This window comes from Euprymna scolopes, chromosome 12 (assembly GCF_053919585.1).
Source record: "Euprymna scolopes isolate OS-2025 chromosome 12, ASM5391958v1, whole genome shotgun sequence".
In the NCBI taxonomy this organism is placed as follows: Eukaryota; Metazoa; Mollusca; class Cephalopoda; order Sepiida; family Sepiolidae; genus Euprymna; species Euprymna scolopes.
This window is the reverse complement of record NC_136493.1, coordinates 113,995,980-114,022,116: the sequence shown is the minus strand read 5'-3', so window position 1 is coordinate 114,022,116 and position 26,137 is coordinate 113,995,980. Positions and strand designations below refer to the sequence as shown.

Below are 26,137 nucleotides of genomic sequence, written 5' to 3'. Positions count from 1 at the left end.
AGTTGTCTACATAATTCCCAGTGTACTGCCTTTCCCACTTCATTGTGACAAAGGACAGTTCCACATCACACTTGAAGAAAATTCCAGGAATTCATGTTTAGAGAAGTTCCATGACTTCATCATTTCCGACATCTGGCTTTCCAACTTGTCTGTTATACATGGGATGCAGTTGGGAAAGAGACCAACTGTACCTGCAACACCAATGATGCATCTCTCAAAAGACACTGTGAAGGGGTCCTGGATATGACCTAAAACTATATCCGATGGTGAGGCCCCACCTTGCGGACCTTGGAGAGTGTGGAGCCATCCTTTAATTGCCATTGCTCCCAGGTCCACTCTGACCCAGTGGTAGTACCTGTTAGGGTCCCAACTATGGGTTAAATAGAATCCGACTTAAAAAAAATATACTCCATTAAAAATCGTTCCTCAAAATAACTAGATCCAGCATTAAATAACCTGAAAAAGGTTGATATGCCATCAAACAAAAACAACCAACCAACACCGTGAAGGACAAATGTTTCAAGGTCACATGCAGCCTGGAGACTGTGGTAGAGGTTTAGGATGGCTTTTTGGTAGATGCTCTAAGAGATGCACTTAAAATTTTGACAATACATCAATTATTGACCACCATATATTTTTTATCCCTTTCCAAAATATGAATTAAGAATGGATGAAGTAAGCCCAGGAATTATTACTAGAGTTAGGATAACGGCATATTTTTTTTTCATGGTTTTGACTCTTGCATGTGTATCCGTTGATATCTTATATGCTTTTATATAGAGTGATGTAATTCTCAGTTGATTAACTGTGTTGGATATATATATATATATATATATATATATATCAAAACAATGAAAAGAATATTCTGTTGCCATAGTCCTAATTATGACTAACCAGCAGAGCATTACCATTGTCAATCAAGGTATGTCAAATCACCTTTTATGCACTCATGGCACGACTTCCTTTATTTACTATGCTTCCTAGAGCCGTGATTATCCAGACGGGTTACAGAGTTGACACAGAAAAAGTGTTATGTCATACATGGCGGAAGCACCTGAGATGCTGAGTGCATAAGGCATCCATCATCTTATCTATTGATGAAGCAGGATTAGTGATAAATGTGTCTTTAGTATCCTATAACCTCCTTCACACACACAGAAAAAAATAAAGAAATTACCTTGCTTGCAATTTGGCATGTAATTGCTGAAAATGTGATTGTATCTCCCTAATTGTAGCAGAAATCTTTTCTTTCTCTTCAGCAACAGGAGTGGTTAACATCTAAAATGAAACATAAACAAATAAAATAGGCATACTACTAACGTATAGACACAGTGTGCGAGAAATAAAATGGTCACCGAGTTCTTAGAATATGTCCAACAAGTCTTTTAAATGATTTTATGAGGAATAAAAAATAATATTCCAACTTGTCATGAAGCTGTCTGATAATTTCAAAATAATTCAATCGATTGCCAAGCGTCAGTTAATAACCAATTCTTGGAAGTGTGAAATCTGTAATTTACCATGTGCATTGAATTGTTATTCACAGTCAATTGATGGTTGGAGATGGAAACGTTCAAAAGATGGATTTCGTCATTCAATATGAAAAACTTTTTTTCTTTTCTTTTTGAGTGAAGCAAAGTTTCCTTACGAAACCTTTATAATTTATAAGCAGGCTGCCCAGCAGTGTCCGGTCGTAAAATATGCTTAAATATGATTTTAATTTATTCATATATATTTTTATAGAGTCGATTTGCTATTGATTATTGTACCCTTCAAACTATGATAGCATTTCAGTAGAGGCCCAATCATGTCTCCCCACATATTCGACCCGGAAGTCTATATTGAGTTACTGTTCACTGTCGTCAAGTGCTTGATAAAGAGAGTGGCTGTGAAAAAGTCATGTGAAAGCAGGACAGTTACGCATCACACTTGAAGAAAATCCTTTATATCATAATAGTGATTTCAAAAGTTTTGAAAATATGACTTGGTACCATCAGCTAGAATTGAAACTAAAACATTTAACTCTCTAGCATTATTCGTTACCATCTGAGCTACGGTCGCATGCATATCAAATTAACCAACTTAAATGTAGAAATGTATATTTGCACTGTATAAAAGATACATATTAGTTTGAATTATGCCTGCCAAATTCCAATTTTTATCCCTTAGCATCTTTCTTTGCTAAAAACCAAATCAAATTTGCTCCACAGGTCTGAATAGACCATACATTAAATTTAAAATCTGTATACTAAAGAGTAGCTTAGTAGAGATCGTTCCACACACACAGAGACAAGGTCACTTTCAGATTCAGTTTATATATAAAACTCAAACTTAGCGGCCATTTTCTCTAGTTTGTTGGTCTACATATTACTGACACACCAAATATTTGAATGAGTTTTAAAATATATGAGTGCTTCTTAATATAACGATCCTCAGTAATCACAATATAATTTGAAGTTTAGCTAATGTGGATTTGTTATCTATCTATAACTGCCCTTGTTTGTCTGAGAAACGGTCTCTACCAAACTCCTGTCAATTTTTGGTCTACAGATTTGAAACTTGATATACAGGGAATTTGAACCTGTGGAACAAATTTGATTTGGTTTTCATCGGTAGCTGAGGAGTCAAAACATAAAATTGCAACTTTGCAGGTGTAAGTCAGCTTAAAGTGCTTCTCTACACATGCGCAAATATACATTTATACATAATTGTCATTTAATTTTGAATGTTTTGTTAGCCATCTGTTGGTGGCTTGGATAGTAACAAATAACACTAGATGTTTTAGTTTCAATTCAGCCTGCTTGTTGTGTATAAAAGTAAAATTGCAAGTTTTAGTAAAAAAACAAAAATGTTTTGTTTTATTAAAATTTTCTAAAAAAATAGAATATGAGTGTTTATTTTAAGATGTAATCATGATTTAGTCAGAGTTATTTTCTCGGTACGTGTACAGTTTAATTAAGACATTAAAAAATGAAAATATTGAAAAAAGGTTATATTGTACATATCCGTTATAGAATGAAGTTCTCTGAAAAAAAAATTTACTTAATTTGATCAAGTATTTTTTTGTTTTTTTTTAACAGTAAAAAAACAATTTGTTATGATACTGAGCAAAAGGTAGTCATGTTTCGATTTTTAGGAAGAAAAGCTAGTATTTAAGATGAGGAGGGAGTGTCGGCGCTTTAAACTGAGTTATCTCCCTGTGGCGTGTTCAAAAAACTCAAAAAAATGCTACCTTCAGTGCGCTCTCATAAAAATCTTTTTTTTCACTGTAAAAAAAAAAAAAACAATAAAAAAAACTACTCAATCAAATAAAATAAAATTTTTTTCAGAGATCTTCGGTTCAAAACGGATACCTACAATATAAGCTTTTTTCGATATTTTAATTTTTTAATGTCTTGATTAAACTGTACAAGTACCATTTTCTCTTACAAATTAAGACTTAAATTTGACATTGTCTCATGAAAACATTAAAAGCAGTGGCCATTGATAAGTTTTTTGTTGACAAACGGAAAATTTATTATATAAAGGGCAAATGGCTGTATGTCTGAGTGAAACTTGAAAAATACATAAACACTCACAAAGTTGGTTTTTTTTTTTAATTGGCATAATGTCAGATGTATAAAATTTTGGGGGTCAAATGGCCATTTATTTCATCTAATGCTTTCAAGAAGTACACACTTTCCTGCTTTTACAGGATACAAAACCGTCTTTGAAATTTAGTGGGCAAGGACCTTTTTGCCTCCTTACATTCTACTTTCTCACAGAAGAGATGTTCCAAGTCTGTTTCTGCTCTATCATTACTTTTATGATAGGTGCTCGACTGAGCACCAATCTATGATCCCTCCCTGTAAAATGTTTGCAACAAATACTTGTCTACCTCCAACAATCAACAATTTCCCCCACTCTTTATCTGTGCCTAAAACTAAACTAAAATTACATGAGCAGAGTTTCTTTCCTTGAACTGTCCGTCTCTGAAACAATACCATGTGGCTGCCCCCGACTGACTATAGCATAGCCATTTTAAAATTTAATGTGAATAAGTTCCTGTTGAGCTGTCCTCTTAAATAATCTAGCTCTACCCAAGTTCCACCATTATATGTTGTCTCACCATTTACTTAACATTTAACTATCCTTGAATGGTCTCTGGACCTTAGCAGTGACCGACCCCAAGTGTAAAAAAAAAAAAAAAAAATTCTATGTTTTCCAGCCATTAATTAAAGGCAAAGAAATTTTTTTCTTTTTTTTTTTTTTTCGCAGACTTATTGAAACTTATTTCCTTTACGTTGAGAGTTCAAAATAAACTTTGTAACCTAGTGGGGGATGCCCTTTTCTCTTCGCTGCAACCTCTTTCTCACAGAAGAAACGTTGCGAGCCTGTCTCTTTTTCATAGTTATTTTCATGGCAAGTGCTCTTCTGAACCCAATCTATGGTCCCCCCTCTCGCCAAACTTACACGAGAAACACTTGTCTAGCTAAGAACACTATCAATAATTTCCCCCACTCTTTATCTGTGCCTAAACCTAAACATAAATTCCATGAACAAAGCTTCTTTCTTAGAACTGCACACCTGTGGAACTCTCTTCCATTTGCCTGCTTTCCGGCTGACTATAATATGGTCGTCTTCAAGTCCAACGTAAACAAGTTCTTGATGAGCCGTTCTCCTTAAGTAATCCAATTTAGCAAATTTCCACTAACAATTACTATAACATTGTCCTATTGACTACTGTACACTTATTAACTCTTATCCCCGAGTGGCCTCTGGCCTTAATAAGTAGTGACTCCTTTGTAAAAAAAAAAAAAAAAAAGAAAAAGTATCTGTATGTATATGATTGGCAAAGTTCTCTGGATCTTCAGTTTTAATGGATATATCTTAAGGCAATTTATGTTTTCATTAATTTATAAAGTTTGAGATATATCCTGAGACACAAAATACCTTTAGGGATTTTCTAATCTTCCTTGCAGCAAGATTAGCAGTGTATAGACCAGTTTCAATTTCATTGAGGATAGCTTGATTCTGAAAAAGAAAAAAGAAAAAATTTTTAATTATAAATGATTATAAAAGATTTTTCAAAGGCATTTATTATATCTTTAGAGTTCCAACTGCTGTCAAACCTGACATAGTTATATGGAACAAATCAGAGAGAGTGGCAACCTCAGCTGAAGTGAGTGTTCCTAATGATGGAGGTCTGAACAGAGCTGACAGAGAGTAACAGACCAAATATCAAGGTCTCATGTATGATATGAAAAGAAACTGGAATTTTAGGCAGATATCAATCATACCAGTTATTATAGGTGCCACAGGGCTTATGAAGAAGAACCTGAAGTCCTACCTAACTAATATTCCTGGTGAACCAAGTGCAAAAGAGATCCACACAATTGCACTTAAGGGAACAACAAGGATACTAAAAAGAGCTCTTGGCTGGTTTCAATAAAAAGCAGGAAATTTGTTGGCAGCTGGTTTAGCTGCCTCCTAGCCAACGTTACAATCTTCAAAGAAAGAAAATTAAAAAAAAAAAAGTTTAATGACATTAATGTGATTGCAAGTGAATCGAGTTAATTCTTGAGGAACTATTACAAACCAACAGACCATTATTGTTGTTAACCAAAATAAGTCATTACTTTAAAAGACATTCAGTGGTGAGGCCCTGTTTGGGAGTTGTGGGGAATGTAGAGTGGTCCTTTAGTTTCCATTACTCCCACGTCCACTTTTGCCTGGACTGGTAATACCTGTTAGGGCATCAGATGTTACCAGATCAGGCTGTCTGAAGATAATGGCTTCCTGATCAAAAATGCACCAAATATTAAGGTGACGAGGGACCCGCCTGTGAATTTAATTTGACACTTCATCCTTTGGAGGAAACCAGTTTAACTCGCCTAGATTCAATGCCATAAAACAACAATATCACCTCTTATCACATGCACAGGGGATATATAGAGAAAAAAGTGAAGGAACTAATTTGCCTTGTCACCACTTTCGGTAGAAGACACGCTCGAAGTTAGAAAGTACATTAGCTTACTATAACCAGTTTCATCAATAGATGGCAGGTCTTCGTCTATCTAATATACTTCTGTGTTCTATATATCCAGATGCGTTACGTTGTTGATATACGAGGTGGTAGGTCATACATGGTGCATAAGGTACCCATAATCTTATCTATTGATGAAAGAGGTTATGGGAAGCTAATGGACTTCCTAACTTTGGGTGTGTCTGCTACTGAAGTGGTGACAAGGCAAATCAGTTCCTTTACTTTTTTTTTCTCATGCCTACATCTCCCCTGTGCATGTACTTTTTTTTTTTTTTTTTATGTTTTTCTGATCTTTTTTTTTTTTTATTTAATAATCGTTGAAAATTTTTTCAATCTTATTTTAATTAAGAATTATTGAAATAAACTTTTTTTAAATGAAAAATTTTGAAAAATCGTTACTTCCACGGCAGGTGCTCGTCTGAGCTCCAATCCATGGTCCCCCCTCGCCGATCTTTCAAGAAAAACACCCGTCTAGCTGTAACCACTGTCTAAAACTTTCCCCACTCTTTATCTGTGCCAAAACCAAAACGTAGATTCCATGAACAAAGCTTCTTTCTTAGAAGTGCTCAACTGTGGAACTCTGTTTCGTCTGCCTGTTTCGCACCTGACTACAACTTGGATGTCTTCAAGTCTAATGTAAACAAATTCCTGATGAACTGCCCCCCTTAAGTAAGACACTTTATCAAATCTCAACATTAACGTACTTTACACGCAATAACCCTTATCCCCGAGTGGCTTCCGAGCCTTGATAAATAGTGACCACCTTGTAAAAAAACCCCAAAAAACTTTAAGTGTTGAATGTAATAATAAAATCTTTTTTTTTGCCAATATTTTGCTAAAAATAGCCCTATCAGGGTAGGTAGTCTGGTCCAAGAAGTTTTATTTTTTTTTTATTCTCTTCATTTTGGTGTTATGATGAAGATAATCCCTCAGAGTAGAAGGGAATAGAAAAGTTTGTCTTGCTCAGTAAAACCACCTGTGTTATGCTCTGATTGTCGAGTGGAAGTTTAAATAAAATGGTCACATACTTTTTGAAGACATTTTTTAATTCGACACTTAAAAGGTTTTTAAAAATTTTTCATTTTAATGTGATCAGCTTCTCATCTAAATTTTTTTTTTTAAGAATTATTGAAAACACTTTTTAGAATCTTTTTAAACTATTTTGAGAATATTATTTATGGTTTTTTTTTTTTTTTTTTTTTTTTAATGATGTTTGAAATTTTGTTATTTTTATTTCAATAATTTTATTTTTATACTTTCATAAAAATATATCATTATATAAATTCAAATAAAAAACTCATTTTTAAAATTAAAATTTTTATCATTTCATAAACATGTTTCTTATAAAATTTCAAATTTCTCAGTAAGCTACATATAAGCGTCAAAAAAAAAAACAGATCTTTCCTTAAAGAAAAGTGCACATGATTTATCTCCCATAAAAGGTATTAATCTACAATAATATCAAAGAAATATTGCAATATATTCATTTTAAATAGTCCTAAATTTAGATTTCAGTTTTTTGTACATAAAATGCATTACAATTCAGCTTTGAGTTCTCTAACTTCTTTTATGTTAATGAATACATAGCATTTTTAAAGAATTACAGCATAATTTATGTGCATTTACTGCAGATTATTTGAAAATATTAATTTCTGGAGATTTTCAGTAGCATATTCTGACTCCTTGCACAAAAAATACACTTATATGGTAAATTTCATTGCTTAATCTTGTGTTTTAACAAAGATATAGAATTTTTACTGAAAAAGTAGTGTAAAAAATGTGACAAAACACATCTGGTCTTAAAAAGGGAAAAATATCTAAACGTGCAATTTCCTTAATTTTAATTGGATTTTAAATTTAAAAAAATGTTTTTCTTATTTTATCAAACTCTTTCTATATATGCCATTATTGAAATATGTTAAGCCATTTCAATTTTTTCATTGTGTATTGCTAGTAGATGCATCAACCTAGATATTGCAACGTTTCAGGAATGTAACAACAAATAATAAAAATGTCCTTTTTTGAAACCAATATGCAAATATCAAAAAGTTTCATGCAATGTCCAGTTTTTTTTAGTTTAATTGTGTTGTACTTTCTGAGGAAAAAAAAAAAAAAACAGCCAGAAAATGAATGCAATTGGAACGGACAAATATCTACCTTTTCTTCCATCGCAACAATTGTGTGGCCTTTGTGGTCGCCCATTATAACACAGCGCGAACAGATGTTTGTGTTGTCATCTTCACAGTAATATTCAAGCTCACGGTTATTGTGTAACGCACATGTGCTCACTTTTGTGAAACTGTGGAGAAATAAAAAGAAAGGAATAGAAACAATGAAACATAATTACTATCAGATAATATATATTTATCTCCCTTGTTTTTATTTGCCAGTATTAATTAACAAGTGGGATATTCTACAAACACAGGCTCTGGAAGGCTCTGGAACTTTGCTGTTAATGTAGAACCTGTCCTCCCTCAGCAATAGGGGGTTTCTTTCTGCCACTTTCTTTTTGCAAGTGGTTTTAATCAACAATTATTATATTTTTGATAATCAACCATTTCTGTTTTTCCAGTACTCATCCATCTTTTAACTCAGATTTCAGTGACGTTGACTCAGGCTTGACCGGCAGCTGATGAGAACCGCTGGCACAAGCCAAGCGCTTATAAAAAAAAAAAAAAAATGCATTTTTTTTTTTTTTTTTTTATAAAAAAAGAAAAAAAAAAGGTATTTAAGTAATTTTTATAAAAAAAGAAAAAAAAAAGAAGGTATTTAAGTAATTTTGGGGGGAGATGAAGAGGGAGGGTAATTTTTATTTTTCAAAATATTTGATAAAGTTAAGGTAGTTCCTTTTGTTATTTAAAAAAAAATTTTTTTTTTGGTAATAATTGTTAATTATGTTTCTCAGTGTCTTTTATTTCACTTGGCTTGTTCCAACAGTTTCTGTCAGCTGTAGGTCGAGCCCAAGCCGACATCACGGAAATCAGAGTCAAAAGATGCAAGAGTATTGTTTTTCCCAGCCAACCAATAATTATTTTATTTTTAACAATCATGTTATATTTTCTTCCAGCCAGGTGCATGTCTGTGCCAATTACACCCACTTCTGTCAAACAACCTCTCCAGTACATCCAGTGTGGATATATAATAACCATCTTCGGAAAACAACCAAGATGATATGCTAAGGCATGCAATATTTGCATCCGGACTAAAAACTGAAGTGAGAAGAGATGATCATTATTTCAAATTTCATGCAAATCATTATTTTTATGCTTATATAAATTTATGTTCATTATAGTTTTCATGTTGAAGAATTTTTGTGTTGTGCTTACTTGTGGCGGTCATTTGTGTACAAATAAATATATTCTGTATCAATCTCACTTGTGTCCTTATTTTGGCCCTTTGTTTCCGTTAGTTTTTTTTCCGGCATATCAATTCTTCTTGAATAATTCAATAATCTATCCATTCAATTTCTTAATATCTTGAAATATTTATTCATGCTATAAATATCCCTATAAAAGTTTCATTATTATTTTCAAATGGCTCGAACCCGTGACGCGAAGGTGGAAAAGAAAGTGAAAGAAAGCCGAGAGCTTACCGCTATGCCATGACGTGTGCGGAGGTGTAAAGCGTTCAAATTTCGCAATGAAAAAGAAATGAATGACTTGATAATTAATTTAAAAATCGCAGAGGCGCAAAAATGAACATTTGGCTGAAGGCCAGTTAAGCTTTCAGTTTTCTGCCGTATTTGTTTCCCCACAATGTTGGGGAAAACCAGTTCCCTACCAAAAAGGGGGAACTCTGGCAGTGTCCAAATGAATAACAATTGTCTGATATGAAGGGTTTCCCCCACATTGATCAAAGCTGATTGTCTTTCTGGACATCCCGGCCGGGAAGGCCAGGTGCTGCTGTTTGCTTCGATTAGTTTCGCTTTATTTATACGGAAAAGACAAACAAACATTTGAAAAGACGGGACAGCGGGAATTTTTTAAAAGTTAATCAAGATAAAGTTAGAGACGACGTCTGTTTACAACTCGGTGATATTACAATCTAGGGAATATAAGAAAAGTTCTCCAAAATAGTAACCTTGTCGAGAAGCCCAGCGAAAAAAGCCTTTCTTGGACATACAAAAACGCTTACGGCCACTTTGCCTTTTATATATATAGACTAGCAGGGGGGTTACCCGGTGTTGCCCGGGTATTTGGAGTGGTGTGCGTAAAAAAAAAAAATGTTTGCCGAGTGTTTCGAGGTGTAAAAGAAAAGAAAAAGTTTTAGTAGGAAGGTAGGATTGAACTCTGAAGCGTTGACGCGAAGGTGGAAACGAAAGAGAAAAAAACCTGAGACCTAGCCATCTAGGGGAGAGGAACTGATAAGCGTGTTCAGTTAAGGTTTATAAAGTGAAATATATAGGTGCAAGGAAGTGGCATGATGTTTGACCTAGTTCTGCGCTGCAAGCCAGTCACCGTTTCCCCCGCTTTTCGAAGACGCAGCGAGCTGGTAAAAGTCGGGCAAATTAAATACACACGCGACCCCCGTTCTTAAGTCGTAGATATTACAATTTAGACGCGATATAAAAAGTTTTAAGAAGGAGCGAACCGAGCAAGAAGGCAGACGAAAAAAACCTTTTGCAGACATACACAAAATGCGAACACACATACATACACACATTTTCGCTTTTATATATATTGATGAGTCAGAAGTAACCAAGAGCTCAAAGCATATTTAGTTTAAATAATTTATTGATATATAGTATTTTCTCAATCTAATTTTAAGTACCTGCAGAATACAGGCCATGCTATTTTTACATGAAAATTTTTCAAGTTAAATCCAATTTTTATATTATCTTTCGTTTATTAAATTGTTAGGTGAAAGTTTTATATACAGAATAGTTTTAAAAGCCCAACGTTAAGAGCGAGTTTCTAAATGATAATGTTATTATTTAGAAACCCATTCTTAACATAAGGACAACAGTGGACTTTCTTAATTATTCTGTAGCTTCACATTATTATTATGGTCCCTTTGCAGAATCCGGACTATCCTATTTTTTAGTTAAATCCAATTTTTACAGTATCTTATTTAATTGTTAAGTAAATATACCAAATAGTTAACAACTCACTCCTCTCTCCATGCTGAGAATGGCTTTCTGAATTACGCTATTTCAGCATGGTTTCTAAACTACACAATTAACTAATTTTCTACAGCATACGCAGTGTGGATGATATTTGTTTGCAAAATTACTGCCTAAAAAAACTAGTGCAATGATTTGATTGTTTTTTTTTTTTTTTATTTATATATCAAATTTGAGTCTGTGTCTTCATAACTATCTGTCAATTTCACTTGAACCCACATTTGTCTTTAATGTCAGCCTTAAATTGACCATCAAACTGGTCACTCTCTCTTAACTTAGAGCACCCCCACCCTTCAGATTTGGTAATTCTAACCTCCAGCTCATCCTTCATGTTGCTGTGAGATATGTTGGCGTCTTGTTCTATTATGTCCCGCACAAATAAGTCAAGGAGGGGGTTTGCAGTCAGATGAAGTGTGGTCAATGAAGTTCTGAAAGTCAGACTGCAAAGTTTATATTTGCATATGGTCTGCCCATTTATAACTTACACCTGACACATTTCTACTTTGAAATAGATCTGGGCAAAATCTATTAACGCTTAAATATAAAGACCTTGCATGATAAAAGCTATTACGCATACTGAGCTTCTCTCCGCCGCTGCAAAACATTTGCAACAAATACTTGTCTAGCTACAACAATTGTCAACAATTCTCCTCACTCTCTATCTATGCCTGAAACTAAACGTAAATGCCACAAGCAAAGTTGCTTTCCTAGGACTGTCTCTTTGCGGAACACAATACTGAGGAGCTGTTTTCCAGTTGACTATAACATGGTCATTTTCAAAATAAGTTCTTGTTGAGCCGTCCTCTTAAATAATTAAACACTACACAAGTTCCATCGTTACTGATCATCACGGTGCCGTCTCACCATCTACCTAACACCAATTAACCCATATCCTCCAGTGGCCTTTGGGCCTTGATAAGCGGCGACACTGCTCCCCTTAGTAATAAAAAAAAAAAATTTAAAAAAAAAAAAAACACTCACTATTACTCTACAAAATACTTCATCAAAAAGGCCACAAAAGTATTCATAAACTGGATTCCAGTAGCCAATTCAACTAACCTAATTTAATTTACATCAAATCTGGGAGTATTCTAAATTTCAGGCGATGTAGTCATATTTGAAGAGAAGGAAATGCTGATTACTGTTTAAACAGCTTTATATAAATGCCTTCCAAAACCTAATTTAATGTTTAGCACTACAATCTTTATTCTTCTAATAATTTAACACTACTTTTACTTTGTTCAGAGGCCAGAAATTTTCTGATACTATGCACGCTCGCTCGCTAGTTTGTGCTCTCCGAGTGTTTCTCGTTTACTAAATATATTTTCAATGTTAATCAGAGTTGAATTCATTTCTTTTGCAAGTTTAATATTTTATTAAAATGAACTTACTGATCTGTTTTCTCAGGATCTATAGGAATCGTCTGGTGTCTTTTCAGTGCAACAGATCTGTCATGGACCTGAAAATAAAGGGAGGTAAATTGAACTTTTTAAACTTGGAAAAAAACAAAAAAAAAAGGTATATAATTTGGTACTTTGTTATTAGAACGAAATTCGAAATATTGAATTTCAAGTAAAACTAATATTATACTTTATTGTTATGTCACAGTAATGAACATATCCAAAAATTACAAAAAATAATTAAGTAGAAAATTAATTATTAATGAAAAGTTTTCGAAGACAATCAGCGAAAATTGAGTTTTGCTAAATCGGCCTAAGATTTTCAAAGGTTTCAGAAAATAATTACCTATCTTGTTACAATTCAAACTCTTCTATTTATTTTATTAGCAAAACTCAATTTCCACTAATTGGATTTTGTTCACACACACATATACACACATGTGGATCCAAACAGTGGTGAGTACCATACTCTAATTGCTGACTGAAATTATGTAAGTCAAGCAAAACAGACTTTGTTTTGCTCAGCTTACATGCAAACAAAGAAACCAACCCACATTTTGACCTTTTACATCATTGCCCAAAGAAAGAGACAATGAGAATTTGGTCAATATAACTGGACACATAACAAAGAAGAGACAGATGTGATGACACATTTTCTTATTGCCGTCACCTGTAACACTACCACACATACCCTGGTTCTGTCTCTTCACTGCTGAAGCCACAACACAAAGTGTAAATAAAACGCAGTTGTTTTTATATAACCGGGGTCATATTGTTAGTTCAACCACGGCACATTTCAACAAGCGGTTATATACAAGTCAGAAGCACAAAAAACACTAAGAAAATTATACATACATTTTACGCATGCTGTGCATAAAATAACACTCATTTGGTCAATTGTTATATAGACAGACTACATAACAATTTAACCATACTTTTAGGCTTTCAAATTTAAATTATTTTCACACTGTTTCGGTCGATGTAACCTCCAACCTTTTTCGAGCGTATCTTGTCAAACTTGAGAATGTTTCTGTTGAACTTGGGAATCTGCGCAGAATTTAGAATCAAATTCTTTATTTAATCCACGGCGGTAGCATGTTTTCATTCCGTCAGCCATGACTGGGTAGAAGTCCTAAGAGATTTGTAATTGCATTTTGGGTATTCCCTGCACTGAGGATTGTAAAAGTTACTGCTCTGAAGATTGATGATTCAATTATCAGTGCAGATTAAATAAAGGGCTCGATTCGAAATTCCATGCAGATTTCCAAGTTTGACAAAAAGATTCTGGAGTTTAACAAGATAACCTAAAGAAGGTCGGAGGTGGCATTCTTTGTCTTCTTACCATAAAATGTTTTCTTTTCTTACATAGGTGTGAAAAGTGACAGCATACATACAAACATGAAATGTCTTAGTGTATTACTTTTTATATCTTTTCTTCTTTTATAATCGATAACAGGTTGTGTACCTATGTAATTGAATATCTGTTTTCAGTCAAACTTACTCACACCAGAGAGCATTCTTTACATTTACAAAACCACAATTCGTCCATACATGGCAGTATTGTTGTCACATCTAGACTGGTGTATTTACCATTAATCTCTCATTATTAGTCTAAAAGAGAATCTCCAATCTAATAGTATCAAGCTCGAATCCCTGTCCTATCAATGCAATGTTGCATCTCTGCACTTGTTTTACAAATACTTTAGGGGAATGTCCTCTGATGAACTCATAGAACTAGTGCTCCCTCGACATACTTCCAACTAACCTTACAAATAATAAAATCTAACCCTTTCACAATTGAGATTCCTAGATATTGGAGAACCCTCAACTGTAATAGTTTCTTCCCTTGGACTGATAGATTTTGGAATTCCCTTCCTGTTTCCTTGACTGTACTAGCCTGCATATGTTTAAACATTATGTGAACAGACATCTCGCTGCTCAATTTCCCAGTATCCTGTTATATATGATCCCAAATATTAGCATCTTACACTAAGTGGCAATATGTTTTGTTTGGAGTGAAAAGGAGTTTTAAAAAATAAATAAATAAAAAACGTACTTTCACTAAAAAAAAAAAAAAAAAAAAATCATTTGAAAGCAAAAAGAAACAAAAAAAATTATTGTAAAACTTTTTAAAAAGGTGTTATATTTACCTTCTCAAAACATTGATCACACATGGGTACGTTGCATTGGACACATTTGCGGCTAGCATGAATACAATTGCATTCAAAACACTGAACTAGGACAATGAAAAGAAATGATTGAAAGTCTCATTTATATAATAAGAAAAGATTATAAAAAAAACAAAAAACAATCCAAAATGAAAAAAAAACAAAAAAAAAACAATCCAAACAGAATTCTTGTCCAGAATCCCCCATATTAAAAAAGAATACATCATGCAGATTTTTTTTTTAATTTTTGTTATTTTAAATTAGGGGAATTTTAGACAAGAACTAAAAATAACAATTCTTGTAATCATAAACAAAGAGTCAGCAATAAAGAAATCCAACTTCAGAATCGGTAAAAAAAAAAAGAAAAAAAAAAGAAAATGACTTGATCTCCTATTCCCTACTTCTAATTTTAATATTAAAAAAAAAAAGGCACACACAATGGTACTCAAAAAAGGTTTGTCATCAGAGATGAACTGGTTTCACCATAGATTTCAAGTTTTAAATCAAACATATAGCATTCCTCCCAAAAATTAAAAAAAAATAAAATAAGATAAAAATTTATATTAAAAAAATTTTTTTTTTTAAATGCTTTGTCTTTGAATGCAACATTGTGCTACATGCCAAATAAACATTGTAAACTAAACAGGACAGAGATTGGTAACTACTAACAAAAACCAGAATCGTCTGTTAAGCAAAATACCAAACTCATTCTGGGTCCAATAATCTACAGGGTTTGCTGTTGAAAACATGACTAGCTGTCAATAGTATTAGCATAGACGATGGATCGTCTGGCTTAGTCAGCTTTTGTGTAAGATATAATGAATTAATTGAAAGGAGCCAGCTTAACCAATCCAGGGTAAACACTGCCTCAAAACAAGAAGAATTATCAGATTACAGAAGATGAGAAGTGGAGGTGGTTAGAGCCAGCTCCCAAAAGAGGAGAAAGAGGGAAGTTGGACGTTTGAAACAGTTAGTTGGTTTTCCTGAGAGCTGCCGGACAAGTTGGGTGCCCTGGGATTTTTGGTTAAAAAACTGTGTTAATGGAACATGCGTTTCAATTTAGTGAGACAAAATTATCATTCTACAAGCCTGCCATTTAACCTTGGGATTTCCATATTTGTTTATAAACTGGGTATTAGTTTTTGTTTTGGAGGGAGAATTCCTTTGTTGCAATGCTGACTGGATCGGATAAGTTTAGATTGACACAATGAGTCTGACGATCACAGCCTGTGTAAAAAACGTACAAGTGTATGTTCATAATTTGAAGAATTCTAGAAAAAAAAGGTTAGGGTTATTCCAGCCCAATTCATCCAGCCCCGACACACCTCCTCTTGGATTTTTTTCATATTTACACCATACAAACTTTGGGTTAAAACTAAGAGAAATCTGAAATTTCAGCCCAGTTGGATTTGAGGAACATATTTTTTTTCACAGTCGGTTTCGCCCTGGAAATCAAAAATTGCTATCTCATGATGTAGAATTTTCGACCCCCAGCGTTTTACAAAATTTGCATTTTTGTTGCAAAGAATAAAGCTCTGGAGCTAAATATTCACACAGGTAAGGTTTTGAGGGCAAGGAATCCAGAAATCATGGTTAGAAAGATGGCAAATGAGAGGAAGTACCTTATTTTTACCATTTTAGGTGGTACCGCAGCACTTTTTTAGAGCTTGTTTGGGGCGATATTTTGTTGAGAAAAAAACATAACTGTGGTGCTTTGCCAGACTTCTCCTTTGGATTTTTAAAGTGACTTTGGGTTGGAAATTACAAAAATCAAATAAAACCTTTCGGCATATTTGACATTTCCAGACACTAAAGCCTCAAAATTGGCATTTTTATAAAAAGTTAAGGACTTTTTGGTGAATTTGGCAACAATCTAATCTTAAGCTATGATCAATATCTAGAGCTGAAAAAGGACTTGGATCGACCCATTAGAGCCCATTTTCATGATAGAATGTCGAATTACATCATATAAAAGGATATGGATCCCTACTTCACAGTCAAAATGGACAAAAAATAGTCGAAAATAAAAGATTTTTGACACACATATGGACATATGGACAGCAATCTTAATTATGTACAAGTTTTGGACATTTGAGTTTTTCAAAAAAACAACTTTTGGCCATTATCTTTTGATTTGCAGACAGCAACAGCTTAAAATTTAGAGGAAAGATGTAAGGTAACATTCAGATATGAATGAAGTCACATTTTCATTTGAAGCATAACATTCTGCTCATTATCATGCTGACCCTCTCTTTCCTTTTCTCTTTTATGATCTAATTAAAAATGTGCAGTAGAATAGCACTGATCATGATAACAGTATTCTTTAATTTGTATGTGTTGATGAATTGTGACTAGGGGTAGTGTAGAGTTGACTCAGTTTACCAAAAAGTCAGTGGGAATAAGATATTGTGCTTTTTATTTATACCTTCAGGCACACATCATACAATCGTGCCGTGCAGTTCATAATTTTTGGACAGTTGGATCATGGTTTCTAAACCATTAAATCAGCAAATCCTTTCAATCAATGCATTTAAGCTGTTCAGAATCATGTCCACCTGAGTAATCAAGTTTGAGTGTCAGAGCAAATTCCTCTATGATATGATACCTGAATAATGTCCTATGCTTCTTTTTTCAAATGTTGATTTAAATGTTCTTTTTCTTGTTCAGTTTCACTCAAAAGACACTACATTGACTTCTGATTGTTTCATGTTGATTCAAATCGGTATACTTTTTCTTGATCTGTTTCACTCAAAATGGCATTACTTTAGTTGTGAAGTAGAGAATTCATGCTATGATTTTTTGCTGTTATGTTTTTGATTGATCAATTTTGTTCTGTTTCTGGTGATACATTTTCAACACAGTTTGTTCAGAGTTATTACCTGAGCGTGATGTTAAATACTGTCAAAGACAAACAGGGAAGTCAACATTTGTGGCTCTCAAAAACATGATATATATTTGTAAAGGGTAATCTTCAGCATAAAAACACTTTCACATGAAACCCTTTTTGATAAATGGGTGTGTCTCTTTAGCTAGTTATGATAGTCTCATAGTTATATTTCATCGCTGCTATGATTAATTTTCTTCTCTTTCAGGCTATTTACTTGTTGCATTGATCTAATAATGCATTCTTTGGTGTGAACTTCTAAGTTTGTCAATAATCCAAGTTTATTCTTTCCTGTCACTTTTTTATGGTTTCTTACTAAATTATTACCTCAAGGCATAATAATGGTTAAAATAGAATTTCTTATACCCCAGAATTGCAGTTCTTTAGCACCTTGAAATACATACAGTTGAATTTCACACTTTAGAAATTCTTTTTTCATTATCAAATTTGAATGGTCAGAAACTAAGAAGATAAATATTACTTTTTGCAAATTTCATTTCTTTGATTACAGTGCCTTTGTTTCTGATCAAGAATGTGCTACTGTTACATCATTTGTGTATTATACTGTCTGTAAATCTCTTAATGTTGCAGTTGAGTATTGCATATTCTGCTCATTGTGAATTATTATAATTTTTATTATCAGATTGTAATAATTATTCCAGAGCAATAAATTAAGAATGTCTTCTGAATCAAGGAAACGAGAGGGAGGATATACATCATCCATGACAAGTGCTCCTCAATGTTCGTTTGGATTACTAATGAAGAGTGCATGTCACCACAATCTGAAGCCATTTTCAACACCAATAACTGCATTAGAGCATGATGTAGGAACTGTGCTCAAATTAAGAGCTGGTGTCACACTCACTGATGAAACTGTCGCTAACATTTGCAGGTATCACGAACCTCATTTGGGGCATTACTTTGAGAAAAAATATACAAAGTGCTGCAACATCTTTTTGAAGCACAAAAAGAAGATAGAGGGTGATCGTGCTATCAAGTTAGACATGGCTGAGATGCTAAAGCAGAAGGGCTACCATGTTGTTCCTGGCTGGAAGCTTTGCCGTCACTGTGAAGCAGCTGCCAAGAAGTTAGAAGATCCAAGTGAAACAGAAGAAAGTGACAATCAAGACCTTGAAAATGAGTCACAAATTGAGCAAAAGAGAGAGAAACTGAATGACAGTCTAATGATGTTTGATATATCCCCTATAAAAACCGGTAGAATGCAGAAGCACACAAAAATCAATATTGTCAGAGAGAAATTAGAAAGAAGCTATGAAATGCAAGTAGAGGCAGCTGCCAAAGTCCTTAACATCTCTAGCCCTGAATTAGGAAGCCCTATTAGCAGCCAAACGAGTCAAATGGATTTAGTGGCAAAGGCAAAGGATGATGATCGTTGGATGCAATGAAGGCCAAACTTGAGAATAAAGAAATGAAAACCAGTGAGAGGATCCAGTTGATGACTTTAGCTCCGGAAAGTTGGTCTCGAAAAAAGGTGTCTGAATATTTCAATGTCTCTGAATATATAGTACGTGAAGCACGGCAACTGAAAAAGGATCGAGGTATTCTTTCATTGCCACAGAAGAAGGGGAGAGGTCTCTCAAAAGAGGTTATCAATTCTGTCTTGGCTTTCTATGAGGACGATGAATTTTCATGGTTAATGCCTCGAGGGAAAGATTTTGTGAGCATCGGTAACAAAGTTCATGTCCAGAAACAGCTCCTATTATGCAATCTTAAAGAGCTTTATGTAGTTTACAAAGAAAGCTATCCTGAACACAAAATAGGTCTTTCAAAGTTCTGTGAGCTCCGTCTAAAATGGTGTGTCACCATCTTGACATCAGGTTCTCATTCAGTTTGTGTTTGCACCCACCATCAAAACAGCAAATTGCTTGTTGACTGCTTTGTTTTAACTGTCAAGACTCAGCTCAGAAGGAAAGCTGAAGAATCCAGAGATGAGAGTGCTGCTAATGTACCAACTGAAAGTCCCAATTTTAATATCACTTACAAAGATTTGATGGCCTTGGTAGTTTGCGACACCGATAGTCTTGAATGTATGGTCCACCGTTGTCCTAAATGCCCAGGTTTCCCTGCTCTAGAGAAGTATATCAGAGATAAATTTACTGAATTGGAAATTGACAGTGAGATGTCATATAATCGGTGGGAGAGTGTGGATAGAACAATGCTATGGACACAGATGGCTGATGTAGATGACTTCATAGAGATATTGGTATACAATGTTGATAATCTAACGACCCATTCCTTCACAGCAAAACGCCAAGCTCAGTATCTAAAAAAGAGAAGAAATAACTGAGACTGAATGTATCCTTCTCCTGGACTTTGCAGAAAATTATCACTACGTGGTGCAAGATGAGATCCAGAGATATCACTAGAACAAAAACCAGTGTACCATGCATCCAGTGGTAATTTATTACTAAGATAACAATGGGAAACTTCAACAGATCTCATTATGCATCATTTCAGATGACCTTGAGCATGACACCTGTTTTGTGCATGAACTGCAAAGAATGGTGATGTTGTACATCAAAGAGAAATTTCCCTGGATCAAGAGTGTAGAGTACTTCAGCGATGGCTGCGCTGGCCAATATAAAAACTTCAAAGCATTTCTTAACCTTTGCCATCACTCATCAGATTTTGGAATTGATGCAACTTGGGCATTTTTTGCAACTAGCCATGGCAAATCACCCTGTGATGGAATTGGTGGGGCTGTCAAACGCAAAGTTCTCCGTGCCAGCTTGCAAAGGCCAATAAAAGACCAAATACTCACCTTTCATGCTGTTGCAGATTTTTGCAGATCATCGATCACTGGTATCATGTTTCTAAAGATCGGCAAAGAAGACATGGTTTCAGTTCGACAGAAACATCAAATGAGATATAAACTGGGAGATACTGTGCCTGGTACAAGGAGCTGTCACTATTTCAAACCGGCTTCTCAGTTTAATATTCAGGGCAAGCAATTGAGTGCTGACACAACGATCTTTATCGATCATTCTTTCCTGGACATGCCTGTGCCGTTAGATGAAACTCTGGAGTTGCTCAAATGCAATGACTACATTACTTGCATTTTTGATGGATATTGGTGGTTAGCATTGATTGAGAGTGTCAACAGGGAAGAGAAAGATCTTACTTGCAACTTCCTGCATCCACATGGACCATCACATCAATTCCACTGGCCAACTAATAGGGATCGAGGCTATATTCACCTGAGCAAGGTCGTTATGAGAGTGCAGACCCCAAGTATTTCAGTGAATGGTAGAACATATTTCATCACCGAGGAGGAGAAAAATAAGACTCAGGACTATTTTGACAGATTAAGTCGATAGTTGGAGTTATAACAAATGTCTGTTTTATATTCGTTTGACAGTTTTTCTTACGATAAACTAGATTATGCATCAGTCTTTTATTTTCGACTATTTTTTGTCCATATCCTTTTATATGATATAATTTGACATTCTATCATGAAAATGGGCTCTAATGGGTCGATCCAAGTCCTTTTTCAGCTCTAGATATTAATCATAGCTTAAGATTAGATTGTTGCCAAATTCACCAAAAAGTCCTTAACTTTTTATAAAAATGCCAATTTTGAGGCTTTAGTGTCTGGAAATGTCAAATATGCCGAAAGGTTTTATTTGATTTTTGTAATTTCCAACCCAAAGTCACTTTAAAAATCCAAAGGAGAAGTCTGGCAAAGCACCACAGTTATGTTTTTTTCTCAACAAAATATCGCCCCAAACAAGCTCTAAAAAAGTGCTGCGGTACCACCTAAAATGGTAAAAATAAGGTACTTCCTCTCATTTGCCATCTTTCTAACCATGATTTCTGGATTCCTTGCCCTCAAAACCTTACCTGTGTGAATATTTAGCTCCAGAGCTTTATTCTTTGCAACAAAAATGCAAATTTTGTAAAACGCTGGGGGTCGAAAATTCTACGTCATGAGATAGCAATTTTTGATTTCCAGGGTGAAACCGACTGTGAAAAAAAATATGTTCCTCAAATCCAACTGGGCTGAAATTGCAGATTTCTCTTAGTTTTAACCCAAAGTTTGTATGGTGTAAATATGAAAAAAATCCAAGAGGGGGTGTGTCGGGGCTGGATGAATTGGGCTGGAATAACCCGTTATTTAATAGGATGGAGTGGGGATAAACGGGGGGGGGGAAGGCATGAAATGATAAACACAATAAAAGAGAACAAACACAGAAAAATAATTGAAAAAAATACTTACTCCTTTTAATTTTATCAGGGATGAATTTAGTTTTTCCATGAATTAAGTCATTAATCTGTCTACAATAATTAAAAAAAAAAAATTGTTAGAACAAATGTTTAAATTTTTTTTTTTATATAATCATCAAAAAATATACAATCCTAATAAATAAAAAATTAAATTTAAAGTAAATAAACGTGCATTTAAAAGCAGATACCTTCTTTGCCAATGCTCCAAAATGATTACACTAGCTTCAGGGACCAATCATTACACCAAATCAAATTTAGTGAGGCATGTTATCTCAATATTTCATAAGAATCTTTCATTTAGTGATACAAGCACCAAAATTGGCACAAATGACGTTCAGAACATACATTTTAAGAAAAAAAACGTTAGCCATCAGAAAGTTCAAGATGGCTGCCAATTTTCAAGATGGCTGCAGAAGCAAACCTGACAGATTTCAATTTTGGTACTTGTATCACCAAGTAAAAGATTGTTTCAGCAATCTGCCCAACTAATTTGAAAAGAATTACTTTCACAAAAACAAAAATGAGGATTGTTTTGAAAAAAACAAAAAAAAAACAATGCAATTGAATTCAGATATTTAAACAATTTTATTTAAAGAATGAAAGATCCTCGATCAAATGAACCTGCAATATAAAAATCAGACCAAATCCAACACATTAAGTCAGAGAATTTGCTGCTTAGTAGTTGTTCAGTCATCTGTGTAGAATTGAGATGCAGTCACAAGGAGTGTTCACCCTCCTAAATAAACTGTTGCAGAAGCATGGATGTCTTAAATCACAGGAAGATTAACCGATCAAGGAAAACTTGAGTTGAGCTCTATAACACAAGATGTTGACCGGTGTTCCTCACCTCAGGGCTCAGGAAACACAAAGTCCCTTAAATAGCAAAACTGCATAAATAACAACAACAGGATAAAAAATCTGATTATAAATTTTTCGTATTGAATATGTTTCATGGCAACAGTGATAATTTTAAACGAGTAAAACACTCTACTTCAACATACATACAAACACCTATATCATCAGGTTCAGTTTAACATTTGTTGGTCCCCCGACAAAAGGAGGGTGGACCTGTGAATTCACCCTTGTCCGTTCATCTGTCCGCACTTTTCTCAATAACTACGACTTGGAATTTTTTGAAATTTTGCACAAACATTAAACATGATATGAGTAAAAATGTAACAGAACGGATTTTCCGGGAAAACTTCAGTTGCCCCCTTAGGGATGACTTTCGGGTTAAAATGGCTAAAATTTACACTTTTATGCTTATTAAAGAAAAATTGATGCCTTGTATTTTTATAAAACTTTTTGAAAAGTTGTAACTAACTGATTTCTATATAATTTTGTTTGTCTATACTTCACGTTAACTCTTGGGTGTGCCCCGGAAGCTCTTTTAGGGCTGATAAAAGCATTCCATTTTTGGGACTATTTTACCATATTTGTCCAAAATTTTTTGTGTATGTTTATTTAGCAGTTTTGCATGGTGCTGAACTCAAATTTCAAATGTGTTAAGGCACTGAAGACTTTTGGGGCTATATGGGGGGGGGGAGACAAATGCTGAACTTAGCAATTTTTTTTTATGCCTTGTTCGCTGTGCCCTCACGGGGGACCATGCATGCTTCACTTGTTTTACATGCTAGCACGCGTTGAACAGCTTTTAGGAACTGACTGCAAACCAACCTATCTCTGGCCAGGTTTTTATTTATCCCTCCTTTTTGCAAAATCATTCTTATCGCTTCATTCCATGTTTTCTTTGGTCTTTCCCTGTCAACTAATCCTACTATGGCAACTATTCTACACTAATAACCCTAAAACGCTCATTCACTATTTTGATGTGACCAAACCAACAGCCTCTCAAGATTCGTACAGATTTTCAATGTCCATTTTCAAGGAAAGTATTTTTTAAAGAGGGTGGCGGATAATTTTATTTATCGCAATCGTCACTACTTCTCCCCTCTTGTGCTCCCGCAAAAAAAAAAAAAAAAAGAAAAAAAAAAAAATTATTATAAATGAGAACAAAAATAGATTTAAATGCACCACTCGCCACCCCCACCCCCAAAAAAAGTTAGAAAAAGAAAAAAAATGTGATAATCGAAAACTATGTTGGCCAGGCTGAAAAAATTATCATGAAACTATCCAAGGTAGTTTTTGATACAAACATTCAGAGTAGGAATGTATGGATGCACGTCTGGGAAACAAAAAAGAAATCTGACACCCCCTACTTTCTTTTACTATCATGACTTCATTTTGAAACAGCGTTTTGATTGGCTGAAATTTTGGGCTTCCGTACAGCTGTGTTTACAAACATTTATCGGTTGCGTTTTGCCGAATGGCATAATTACTTACTTTTTGTAGGGCTAATTAAGCTGTATTTTGTATCAACAAGGTGTTTTTTTTTTTTAATTCAATATCTTAGGACTTTACTAATTATCTTTGAAATAGACCCAGAAAACTAATATTTATCTTTTAAAGGATTTTTACAATTAATTTATTTTAGTTTAAAATTTAGCTGAATTAGTTAGCTCGCCGTGAAAACATTTTCATAACTTTTTTTTTTTTCACGTGTACAAATATTTTTTCCTTTAGGAAATTAACTTTAGTCTTTATTCTTTCAAATGCAATCAAAAAGTAGTCGGAAACCTACAAAAAAATTATGATAAATCGTCTTTCAAATCTAGGTCCTCCTATTTTTGCCCGTACCTAACATCATGCCACCTCACATCTTCAAAGTCAGCTTGAAAGTCAATACCAAAGTTTACCTGGATGTGCTAAAGAGTATGATGTTCCCCGGATGCAATTAGGTGGTCGCTGGCAGACTCTGGGTGTGGCAGCAGAACTCGGCGCCGGCCTACAAGTCTAAAGAGACCAAGGCTTGGCTTTAGAAAGAGTGCTACAACTTTGTACCCTTCTTTCCATATCCCCCTCCTCCCCCGATCTGAACCCGCTGGACTACGTCGTTTGGTCATTCATCAAGAACATCACCAACATGACATCTCTTAACACCAAAGCCAGCCTTATCACAACCATCCGCCAAGCTCCTGCCGGCACTTGTGGAAAAGGCATGCTTTCAGTTCCGGCCCCATATCGATGCGGTTATATAGGCTAAAGGCGTCTACATTAAATAGATGTCAACTCTACTACATAATCAAGTTACTGGAACTGATTTTTTCAATAAAAGTTTTAAAATAAAGCTGTAGTGTTGTTTTCTTTAAGGCGACAACTTTATCTTTCTACCCTATAGATTGGATATTCATATCATTCTCCGATGATTACTATGCCACACATATTTAAAACCTTCATTGGCCAGGTTTCATTCATCACACTGTGCACACATATACGACAGATTTTTCTCTTGGTCAACAGTGGTAACTCTCTGAACTTACTCTACCCACTTCTACCTTGTGATCACACTAACACCAGGTTCTTTAATGCCAAGGTAACATCTTGGAATTTTTTGAGGTACGGATTGATATGTATTTTGATTGCCCTCATCTTCAGTGTTATTCTTACGTTTCAGCCGATTTAATCTTCGACCTTCTTAATGTACCTATTTACTATGCCTCCCCACGGGACAGAGTTAGACACCAGGGTCGTTTTTTAACGTGGAGAAAAGGTACAAAAATAAAAATTGTCTCAGTCGTGAAGGATTTCTTCTCCACCGAAAGAGAACAAGAAATGGAAGTGCAGCATCTGAAGAACAGATACTACACTTTGATCTTGACCAAAAGGCCAAGACCTTCTTAATGTATATCGAATGGCTCTTATTGATAAATGGTAGAAAAAGTCGCCCTACTCCCACCCCGATAAACCATGGTCATTAGAATTCAAAATGTGTTTATGAAATAAAAAGGACTTTGAAGTAGAAACAACTATCTATAGGCACAACTGGACTATCTTTTTATGAATAAGAAGTGGATCAATAGCTGCCATAACTGAAGCTTATAGCAGTTTCTATGGTGTGTCTACTGATCATAGGATCGTAACCTCTAAGCTGAAGTTAAGCCTACGAGCGAACAAAACTGAAAAATCATCTAGACAGCCTTACAACTGGTCAACGTTGTTACATGACATTCAGATCAAACAGAAATTCATCTTCGAACTCCGAAACAGATTTGATGCTTTACAAGCACAAGAGCAGGAACCAACTGCTAATACCACCTATGAAAACTTCGTTAGATCGCACCAAGAAGCAGCAAAGAAGTGTATACCTTTGAAGCCCAAGGTAAAGCGAAAAGTACCGTGGGAAAATGATAAATTAATATTAAAACGAGAAAAATTAAAAAACATAATCAAAAA

At 34.5% G+C, this 26,137-nt stretch overlaps 1 protein-coding gene across 1 annotated transcript in view; it reads right to left on the bottom strand.

Moving 5' to 3' along the window:
• The window catches only part of LOC145291462 (RING finger protein 17-like), a 191,442-nt gene that overhangs the window by 123,468 nt on the left and 41,837 nt on the right, over nucleotides 1-26,137 (bottom strand). The window contains exons 4-9 of the mRNA XM_080137321.1: nucleotides 21,837-21,895; nucleotides 14,698-14,783; nucleotides 12,539-12,606; nucleotides 8,183-8,324; nucleotides 4,933-5,013; nucleotides 1,178-1,278 (exon numbers count right to left, since the gene is read on the bottom strand). Of these exons, the coding sequence (XP_079993447.1) occupies nucleotides 1,178-1,278; nucleotides 4,933-5,013; nucleotides 8,183-8,324; nucleotides 12,539-12,606; nucleotides 14,698-14,783; nucleotides 21,837-21,895 (537 nt within the window). The remainder of the gene's footprint in view (nucleotides 1-1,177; nucleotides 1,279-4,932; nucleotides 5,014-8,182; nucleotides 8,325-12,538; nucleotides 12,607-14,697; nucleotides 14,784-21,836; nucleotides 21,896-26,137) is intronic.